The 10,356-nt window shown below is 41.8% G+C and overlaps 1 protein-coding gene across 2 annotated transcripts in view; it reads right to left on the bottom strand.

Annotated features, from left to right (window-relative positions):
* Window positions 1–2,869: 2,869 nt before the first annotated feature.
* The window catches only part of GABPB2 (GA binding protein transcription factor subunit beta 2), a 35,819-nt gene continuing 28,332 nt past the window's right edge, over window positions 2,870–10,356 (bottom strand). For both annotated transcript variants that reach the window (XM_055312104.1, XM_055312105.1), the window contains exon 8: window positions 2,870–10,222. In XM_055312104.1, coding sequence (XP_055168079.1) covers window positions 9,923–10,222 — 300 coding nt within the window. In that variant the 3' untranslated portion in view covers window positions 2,870–9,922. The remainder of the gene's footprint in view (window positions 10,223–10,356) is intronic.

Raw genomic sequence — 10,356 nt, 5'->3', positions numbered from 1 at the left:
TACTTAAGGATACTGTTGATACTCTTTTTTCTAAATTAGGATATTAGTTCAAACTTTGTCTCAGAAAAACCAGCATGTGCCAACAAGAGGATAAAGTCATCACCCTGAGGGATTTCTAAGCTGATTTTTCAGAGGCATCTTGGGAGGTTATGGAGAAACCAGGGCCCCAGTAGGCAGAGTCCATCAGCTTATATAAGACTTTGGGGATCTGAAACAAGAAGGTTCCACAGTCACAAAGCTTGAAAAGCTGTTTAGCATCCTGGGTTCTTTGGGAGCTAAGTCACAGGGGCCTGAGCTATTATTGTCTCTCAGATTTATGTCTCCTTGATGCCTCTAACCCACACTTGGGAACCACACAGGTATGAGTCACTTTCTGCTACTTAACCCAGCAGTTAACCTTCAGATATGTTGACTCGTAAGAATTTAAGGTTACATATATGAGAGTAAGTTTGAAGTACATGGATAAAACAGGAATGCTATGAATCCAAAAGATTGCCTACCTTTATCACATGTATTAGGGTCCCAATAGGAAATAGACAACATGGTCAAAATAATGAAGGGGTGATTTTAAAAAGCGTAGGCAAAGGATAGGTCAGTAACTGGAGGATAGTAAGAGCCTTAGGCCTGAAAAAACAAAGGGAAATAGTGGTTATTTAGAACTGGAAGGAGAGGCTGTGTTGAGAGGAGGTGACTTTTAATCAAAGGATACAGGTAGGGGATGCCTGGGTGGCTCATTGGTTAAGTGTCTCCCTCCACTCAGAGCATGATCCTGAAGTCCCTGGATCAAGTCCCACATCAGCTCCATGCATGGAGCCTGCTTCTCCCTCTGCTTATGTATCTGCCTCTCTCTGTCCATAATGAATAAATAAAATCTTTTTAAAAAATTAAAGAATATAGGTAGGCCCTGGGGACTCCAAAAAATGGTACCCGGGAAATCCATATAGTGATTTTTTTCTCTCCCTCCAGTCTCTGCCAGAGCTCCCTATTGGCTGAATCTAAGTGTAAGCCAAAGTGCAGGGAGCCCATTGATGAAATTCATGCAGGTTAGCTCCCAGGAGAGAGAAAAAGACATAGAGGGAGGAGAGATTAATCTGGAAGGAAAGACAGAAGCTATCCAGCATACCTAGAGCTGAAGACTGCATCCATTCTCTGCAAGAGAGTTTATCTTGACTCTCCTTGCTCAAGTATTGCTGGCCAGCAACTTTGTAGAGATGTCTCCTGTATTAGTTTTGGAGCAAAACTGACTGAGCAGTTTATAAAAAAAAGCTGCTTGAAGTTACGTCACCCCAGTTTCTTAACTATCTGCCCAAAATCAAGTAAGGTCATATTCTGATTAAAGGACAAACTACAGTAGAAAAAACACCAATAACTATGTAGAAACTGTAGTTTTAGAAAGAACAATTTTTTTTTTAACCTGAGGGACTTCACAACCTTTTTTTTTTTAATTTATAGTCTGAAGATAATACATACTTTGCAAGATAGGTATGTTTGTGTATATGTGAAATGCCTAGCTCAGTGCCAGACATGTAACAACACTTTAATGCATATAGGGCACCTGGCTGGCTCAATCAGTAGAGCATGTGACTTGATCTCAGGTCATGAGTTCAAGTCCCAGATTGGGTGAAAAGCTTACTTTTTTAAAAAATTTTATTTATTTATTCATGAGAGAGGAACAGGGCGGGGGGGGCAGAGACACAGGCAGAGGGGGAAGCAGGCTCCATGCAGGGAACCCAATGTGGGACTCGATCCCGGGTCTCCGGGATCACACCCTGGGTTGAAGGTGGCACTAAACTGCTGAGCCACCCGGCCTGCCCGGGTGAAGAGCTTACTTAAAAAAAAACAACACACTTTTAACACATAGAACCTACTATGATTATTTATAATATTGGCCTCTTAAACATCACTTTCCTTTATAGTAAGAACTTTCTTAAACTTTAGGACTGGTTATGGAAGTAAGAGTGCAGCCCCACACCTTGCTCAGGGGTCCTTTAGAGTCTTTTTTCTTTCTTTCTTTTTTTTTTTTTTAAAGTTTTGTAGGTTTTTTTTTTAATTTTTGTTTATTTATGATAGTCACACAGAATGAGAGAGAGAGGCAGAGACACAGGCAGAGGGAGAAGCAGGCTCCATGCACCGGGAGCCCGACGTGGGACTCCATCCGGGGTCTCCAGGATCGTGCCCCGGGCCAAAGGCAGGCGCTAAACCGCTGCGCCACCCAGGGATCCCTAGAGTCTTTTTTCTTAAAAAATTTTAAACACGTATTTAAATTGCTTACTGGACATTACTATTAATTTCCCAGTTACCTACTTTCATTTTCTTAAAGGTGTCCCTTATAGCCTTAAGAAGCTTACTCTGTTATCTATCAGATACCTTACACAATCTGTACACAGGTGTGTGGTTATCACTAAATTGCTCCCACTTCAACCTTCTCTTGCATTTTCTACCTACAGATCGCGGAGTAAAGGGCTCATTTTCACAGAGGCAATCTTAGGAAAGTTGCCCTAATTCATGTTTCTTTCCCATCCTTTAATAATATTACCTTTCGGGCAGCCTGGGTGGCTCAGAGGTTTAGCGCCACCTTCAGCCCAGGGCCTGATCCTGGAGACCCAGCATCGAGTCCTGCATCAGGCTCCCTGCCTGGAGCCTGCTTCTCCCTCTGCCTGTGTCTCTGCCTCTCTCTCTCTCTCTCTCTCTCTCTCTCTCTCTCTCTCTCTGTGTCTCTCATGAATAAATAAAATCTTAAAAAAAAAAGAATATTATCTTTCAGGGGCGCCTGGATGGCTCAGTTAAGCACTGCCTTTGGCTCAGCTCATGATTCTGGGGCCTTGGATGACCCTCATTGAGGCCCACATTGGGCTCCCTGCTCAGGAGGGAGCCTGCTTCTCCCTCTCCCTTTGCTGCTCCCTGCTTGTGCTCTCTCTCCATCAAATAAATAAAATATTTTTTTTTAAAAAGATTACCCTTCAGAGAACTCTTGGTTCCTATCTCCCAACTTTCCCACATTCCTGATTGTCTCACTAGGATCTTAATACAGTAAGATTTTTAGTTATTCCTCAAGCCTCCTCAAGTCCTTGCTCTTTTCTTTGCCTGCTCTCTTTCTCTCAGCAGACTATGCAAAGACTGTATACACATTCATGAGGTACTCTGGCAGATGTACCTTATAATTAATATGTACACTGGGCTTTTTGACTATATGTATTTACCAAAAAGCAATTATCTGTACACAGCTTAGTACATGGTAAGTATTCAATTTCCTAAATACTGACTTGCAGATTCTAGTTTTTGAACACAAATGCTTATATGTTTTTGACTTTGGTATTACCCTCCTTTATTTAAGAAAGGCATCCTTATTGCCAAAGGAGCATCTTTTGAGAACAGGGTGGGGGCTTCATCTAGTCAGCCAAATGGGTCTTTTCAGCCCTGGATATCAATGGGGTTTGTGCTACAACCAGACTGCTACTCATATTTACTTAATAAATGTATGCCACATTGGACTGAGATAGCAACAAGCACCTTATTAACTAAGAAAAGCTGAGAAACCAGGGAGCAAATCTATTCCCGAGCCTCCCTGAACCTGATGTCCCCTTCCTTCCCCCCCAATCCATATCATAGCATTGATTTTACTCCCACACAAGGCACAGAATCATTTCCTTCAGCTACTGGGCTCTTCTCCTGGTTGTTTGCTTTTAGGGGAGGGAGTGGGGGCTGACAGAACGGAGGAAGATGTAAATCTAACAAGCCAGTTAAAAACTCTCTCCATTCTCACTTCAGTCCTTACCTCCACTTGCTCTGCCTATTATGAATACCAGCTGAGGAGTAGCTAGATAAGGAAAATGCAGAGGGTGTGAATGAGAGAGAAAAGACCACAACAGGGGAAAGAATACTCCCCCATACACATGTTTCCTCCTCCTGCTCCACCCTCATTAGCTCAGCTAGACAGAGAAAACTTCCTCTTGACATTTATCTGTGATCAGGGACTAGATACAATTTTTGCCCAGGAGATGGAAAAAATTTCAGTGACACCCTGAGATGGTAAGACTTTGACATTTTATTAAGAAACATCTTTATTTTAAATGATAGTACAAAAATTGTATATATAATATAGATCTGTATAAGTGTATATACACACAAATGATCACACACACACACACACCCTTCCTCATCAAAATCAAACCCTATTAAAATCCTAAATAAGAAAAGTATATTTAAGTTTTCCTAAAACATACTATACATAAAGCTGTCAGAAAACCTGAAAAACTGACAACATTTTGAGAAAAATCTAGGTACCCACCCACCCTCTTTCTCTCCTCCACCAACATAAATGGCCTTGGCAGGAAGACAGGCCACAGGACAAAGCCAGAGAGAAAGGAGCTATCGTTATTGTTGGTAAAGCAAGGTGCCTGAAATCAACTAGGAAGCACAGGATATAGAGTATGACCTAGACTAATTCTGAGAAACAAACCACTTCAGCATAAACAGAAAATATGTAATAGGGAAGGAGGGGAGTGGCAAGTGGAAAGACAAGGCCCATAGATTAGAAATGACCTACTAATTAAGTGCTAGTGCCTAGGAAAGACTCAATGAGATAAGAACAATGGGGTCACAGAAGCAGAAGTAGTTTAGAGGGGAAAGCAGGGGGAGAGAGATAGGGAATCACAAGTTCCTGCCATTAAACAGCCAAATTGCTACTGTAGATTCTAGGAATGTAACCCCCTACCCCCAAAAGGCAGTGTACCACCAGAGGCTCAAAGCTACTTAATTCAAATTCATATCCTTCTTACTCCTGATCTCTTAATAAGCACATTGGCATAAGAAACAGAGTACCAATTCATCACATAAAATGGAGAGATCTAAGAACAGATATGATATGCCCAGAACAGCATACAGGTGGTCTTGACATATATTCCATTCTAAAGCTCCTTTTCTGGCCATACAAAGATGTCTGCACAAGAAGACCATTCTCCAATAAATTTGGATAAAAACCAATTTCTACCCAATATTCAACTTCTGGAAGAGTTCACTATATGCCTGAAATCTTCTAGCTCTGGAAGTCCATAATGATGTTTGTTAGGAGAGAGCCACATAAGCTTTCTCAAAATGATCATTTCTCAAAAGGATGAGATTTCTAAGCTGGGAAAATAGATATACAGAATACCTGCTCCTTGTACCATGACCCTTTATCTATGGTCTCTTTTCTGTTTGGAGGTGTAAGAGATTTTACAAGTGCCAGTCAAAACAGCTGCCATAGGAGTGGAAATGCTCTGTGGATGGGCAGCTCCATCATTACCTCTGACACTTCTCTGAACTGTTTAACTTACATGGTGTCATCACACCATATGCTAAACGAATCTCTGTAAAGCCGGATCCTGGTTCTCTCAGGGGCTTCACTCCTCAGGTTTCTTATTACATCGGTTAGAGCATACCTCTCAGAGAAGGGCCAAAGTAAAACTTTTTCTTCCTCAGCCCTTTTAGTGAAGCCACAGAAACCCTCTCTAATGTGGTTAATGAAAATATTTCCAGGTTATGGGGCAGCCCGGGTGGCTCAGTGGTTTAGCACCGCCGCCTTCAGCCCAGGGGCGTGATCCTGGAGACCCCTGATCAAGTCCCACATCCTGCATGGAGCCTGCTTCTCCCTCTCCCTGTGTCTCTGCCTCTCTCTCTCTCTCTCTCTCTCTCTCTGTGTGTGTCTCTCATGAATAAATAAATAAAATCTTAAAAAAAATATTTCCAGGTTATACCAGGTACTTTAGAGCTGAACCTCAAACAAAGAGAAAAGTGGGAAAATCCATATGTATTTATAAATGTACACAACAACGTACACCCAGCAAATGAGTACTCAAAATGCCCTGCTCACAGAGCACTTAACTTCAACTGTACAGCCCTCTGATAAATTCATTTCTTTTACATCAATATAAAGAAAGAAAGTAATTTTGGATGCCATGGATTTCTAACATTACTGAGCAGACACAAACATTTTGATAATGCAATGGTAAGGCTGAAGAAGGGGAAAAGGCAACGACAAAAAAAAAAACTACACATGGATCTGACAGAGAAAAGAATATCTTTTAAGGCACTGAGTTCAGAACATAGAAAACTTAAAGTCAAGTTCTCCCATATTTCCATTAAGAAACCTCAACTCTGGCATTACAATTAAAAAATCCCACAGAGGTAGTGATAGGAAGGGAATGTACATTTGTATATTTATAAGTAATTTCCCTGAAGCTAGGAACAAGAACAGAATATTAAGACATCCTATTTTTTGGGGGGGAAGGCTTAAGACCAAATATAGAGTCTAAAATTCATAAATTAATACTAATATTGTTAAAACAGCTTTAAAGTAAGCAATCATCCTAGGTTCCAAGTTTCTCCTGCTTAAGTGCCAACTCTGAACCTCCTGTCGGTTGTTTGATTCTCTGTAATCCAATCTTGCTAATAAGCCAATTGGGATCCATCAACGTAGAAGATCTAGCAACATTTTCCCAACTTACTTTCTTTCTTTTTTAAGTTTTATTTATTTATCCATGAGACACACACACAGAGAAAGAGGCAGAGACACAGGCAGAGGGGGAAGCAGGCCCCACACAGGGAGCCCAATGCGGGACTCGATCCCGGGTCTCCAGGATCACGCCCTGGGCCGAAGGCAGGCACTAAACCGCTGAGCCACCCAGGGATCCCCTTTCCCCAACTTTCATTGCTGATCCTGAAAGATGCAAATCATAAAATGGTATTGCCATTAATGCATTTAATATGTAACTACTTCAAGGGATCCTGACCTACCATTCTCTCCATGGCAATATAACTGGAGATGAAATCCCATTTCCCTACCCAGGATGCTAAAGGATCTACTTCAAGTAAATAACAACAAATACCTTTTTGCTACTCTTCCCTTTCCAGACGTTTCTCTTTTCTCTTTCCTTATTCCAACTCCCTATCTCAGAGGACCCCATCATCAAAAATAACTTGAATGGGCAGCCCAGGTGGCTCAGTGGCTTAGTGCTGCCTCTGGCCTCGGGTGTGATCCTGGAGACCTGGAATCAAGTCCCACGTCGGGCTCCCTACATGGAGCCTGCTTCTCCCTCTGTCTGTGTCTCTACCTCTGTGTGTGTGTGTGTGTGTGTGTGTCTCGTGAATGAATAAATAAAATCTTAAAAAAAAAATAACTTGAGGGGGATCCCTGGGTGGCTCAGTGGTTTGGCGCCTGTCTTCGGGGCAGGGCGTGATCCTGGAGTCCCGGGATTGAGTCCCGCGTCGGGCTCCCTGCATGGAGCCTACTTCTCTCTGCCTCTCTCTCTCTCTCTCTCTCATGAATAAATAAATAAAATCTTTTTTAAAAAAATAGAATTATTAGAGATTTTTCTTTTTTTTAAAAGATTTTATTTATTCATAGAGACACACACACACACAGAGGCAGAGACACAGGCAGAGGGAGAAGCAGGCTCCATACAGGAAGCCCCACATGGGACTCAATCCTGGGCCTCCAGGACCACACCCCAGGCTGCAAGAGGCACCAAACCCCTGTGCCAATAGGGGCTGCCCTATTAGAGATTTTTCTAGGTGAGAATGATAACCCCCTACAGAAAGAGAATAATAAGAATTTCTGAACAGTTCCCCAAAACAGTAGGAACTCTGTATGCTCAGGAGGGAGCGCTGGATGGCAACTCCTGACCCCAGTCAGAAGTCACCTCAGAGAGTTTGGTAGCTGGGCCTGGCCTGGATATCCTCTGAAGAGTTAACTTCCACTCTCTTAACAGGAAAGGGGGGGGGGGCGAGGAATTAAAGTCAATATATACACAAAGAAACCAACATATCTAAAATGACACCTGGTCCCTCTATCTCTATAGTTAAGCCAAGGCTCTGAAATGGCACACAATAGCAGCTTATTGTTAGCACCTGGTTCACAAAGGGACTCAGAAAAAAGAAAAACATCACAAGCAGAAAAAGGACAATTTGACAGCAGATGGCACAATTTCACCCTGCCCTTACGTAGGCTTCTCTCTTGCTATTTCGTCATCCCCCAAAACCAAGAGTAATCTCTCAAGTCTGGAGGAAACCTAGTAAAGGTGGCCAGTAGCCAAAATTAATTTCAAAACTGCTATTTTTGCCTATAAGCCTCTAATAGCCAATTCTGTTTGTCAAACTTGGTTTGGTGAGTTATATTTTCAGTCTATTTTGAGCCCCAAGTGGTTCTGCACCTCTGGAAAAACACAGCAAATTACCTCACTAATCAAGGTAAATAGAACCATGTTAACTGTCAAGTTTTATTCCAAATTAAAAATGTATGTTTTCCCCATGATCGCTAATTAAAAAAACTGTATTCTAAACAGCCATTCAAATGTTTACTTGGCACATCCCTCTGGTTTCTTCTAATTTACAATAAATCTAGCAAGCAGGTCTAGAATGATGGGGGTCTGATTTCAAAGACAGTAACTTCTGTAATGTAACCTCTCCAGAACCTCTCTCTCTATCCATATCCTCTTTCTTTTGAAAAAACTCCAAACTGGTGCACAAAGAAAACCCAGCAATGAAACACTTTCCGAAAGTGTCTAAACAGGGATCCCTGGGTGGCGCAGTGGTTTAGCGCCTGTCTTTGGCCCAGGGCGCGGTCCTGGAGACCCGGGATCAAATCCCACATCAGGCTCCCGGTGCATGGAGCCTGCTTCTCCCTCTGCCTGTGTCTCTGCGCCTCTCTCTCTCTCTCTCTCTCTCTCTCTGTGCGACTATCATAAATTAAAAAAAAAAAAGTGTCTAAGCAAAGGGAGCAGGCATAGTGATAGAGAAGGGAGTCAGGCAGAGTTATCGAGTCAAAATTTCTGGTTCCTTACTTTATGGCACTGCTAGTTTTTTATTTCCTTTGCCAACACACACTGAGCACCTATAAAGCACAAAAGCTCTGCACAAAGTCAGACCTTAAGGAAACAGAACAATTTCCTCATCCCAAGCCAAATGGAAACAAAACTCCACCAACACTCTCAGCACTCACCTCTTTCCTGACTTCTTTTGCAATTAGGAGGATACCATATAAGCTCCACAGAAAGGCACACTTAGAAAACGCAACAAAAAATTTATAAAATTAAAAAGTTGATATTAAAGCTTGATATTATATAAATAAATGTTTGGAAGCAAGTTGTTCTAGCAACAGACTACCCTCCTGATTGCAATTTTGTAAAATCCAGCCAGAACAAAGTATCTCAAGACCAGATTTTATATAACCCCACAATCCTCTTTCTGGCCACTTTCCAGCATTGTGGAAGCACAGCCTGGAGGATTTTGGATTTACATACACTTCTCCCACAAACAAGTTTTCTTCCCTTTCCAGTTTTTAAATATTCCACTTCATTTTCTTAAACTGGCATCTGATTTATAGACACATAATGGATGCAGAATTAGGCAATTACCAATTTCTTTTCAGTGGAATTAATTCAGGATAGAGGGGAATGCCTGCTCCTTTGGAAGCAGAATATATTTCTTTCTCTTCCCAAAATCTTGCTTCCAATCCACCTCCCAGTTTTCTTTTCTATCAGGTATACATCATAAACCTAAGACAAATTTTAAGGTCACTTGATGGTACAATTATTAAAGGCTCTGTGAGTGTCCATACTAGGAATGTTATCTAAATCTTCTGATACAAAGTCAGTTATTTAAAAAACAATCAACCCACAATTTCCAGCATTCTTTTACTTCTAAGCTTAAAGCAATGATGTGAGCTGAGAAATTTGGTCCTTATTCTTTTGGTCCCTCAAAAAGAAGTGTTCCCTAAATTTGGCTTTGAATTTTCCAGTTGCATAGCAAGCCTTCCTGAGCCCAAGCACTGTACCCAGCTATAGTTTTCTTCTTAAGGACATTCTTAATTTTTATACAATGTCTGTCCTATTTTCTTTTAAAAAGAGAAAAAGATGGACACAGTACAGGTTGTGGCCCTGGCACATTAAGATGAAACAGTTTCCAAGGAAACTGCAGGATGAGGCTCTATGGTCCCTCCTGCCCCAGTTACTGCCATGTCTCTCTCCTCCATCTCCCCCTCTGTAACTACTACAGCATCTACTTCTGCCACCTCTTCAACCATGGTGAAATCAACTCCATTGGGCTGTTGTTGGGCCATGGCCTCTAGCTTGAGGCGGTACTGTTCTGCCTCCTGCTCTTTCTTTAGGAGCTGGTGTCGGTATTCCTGAGCTCTTCGATTGGCCTCCTGGAGCTGCTGTTGTAGTAGCTCTCTTTCAGTGCCCTCCTGTAAAAGTAAACCATGTCATCACCAGGTAAGAATTCCTGATCCCAGATTACCCAGAGAATAGACAAAAATGTATAGAAAGGTTCAGGCCTTAAAAATTTTGGCTTCTGAGTCTTTCCTTTCTCTTTTCTCTA

Source organism: Nyctereutes procyonoides, unplaced genomic scaffold (genome assembly GCF_905146905.1).
Source record: "Nyctereutes procyonoides isolate TBG_1078 unplaced genomic scaffold, NYPRO_anot_genome, whole genome shotgun sequence".
NCBI classification, from domain to species: Eukaryota; Metazoa; Chordata; class Mammalia; order Carnivora; family Canidae; genus Nyctereutes; species Nyctereutes procyonoides.
The sequence above is the reverse complement of the archived record's forward strand: the minus strand, read 5'-3'. Positions and strand labels throughout refer to the sequence as shown.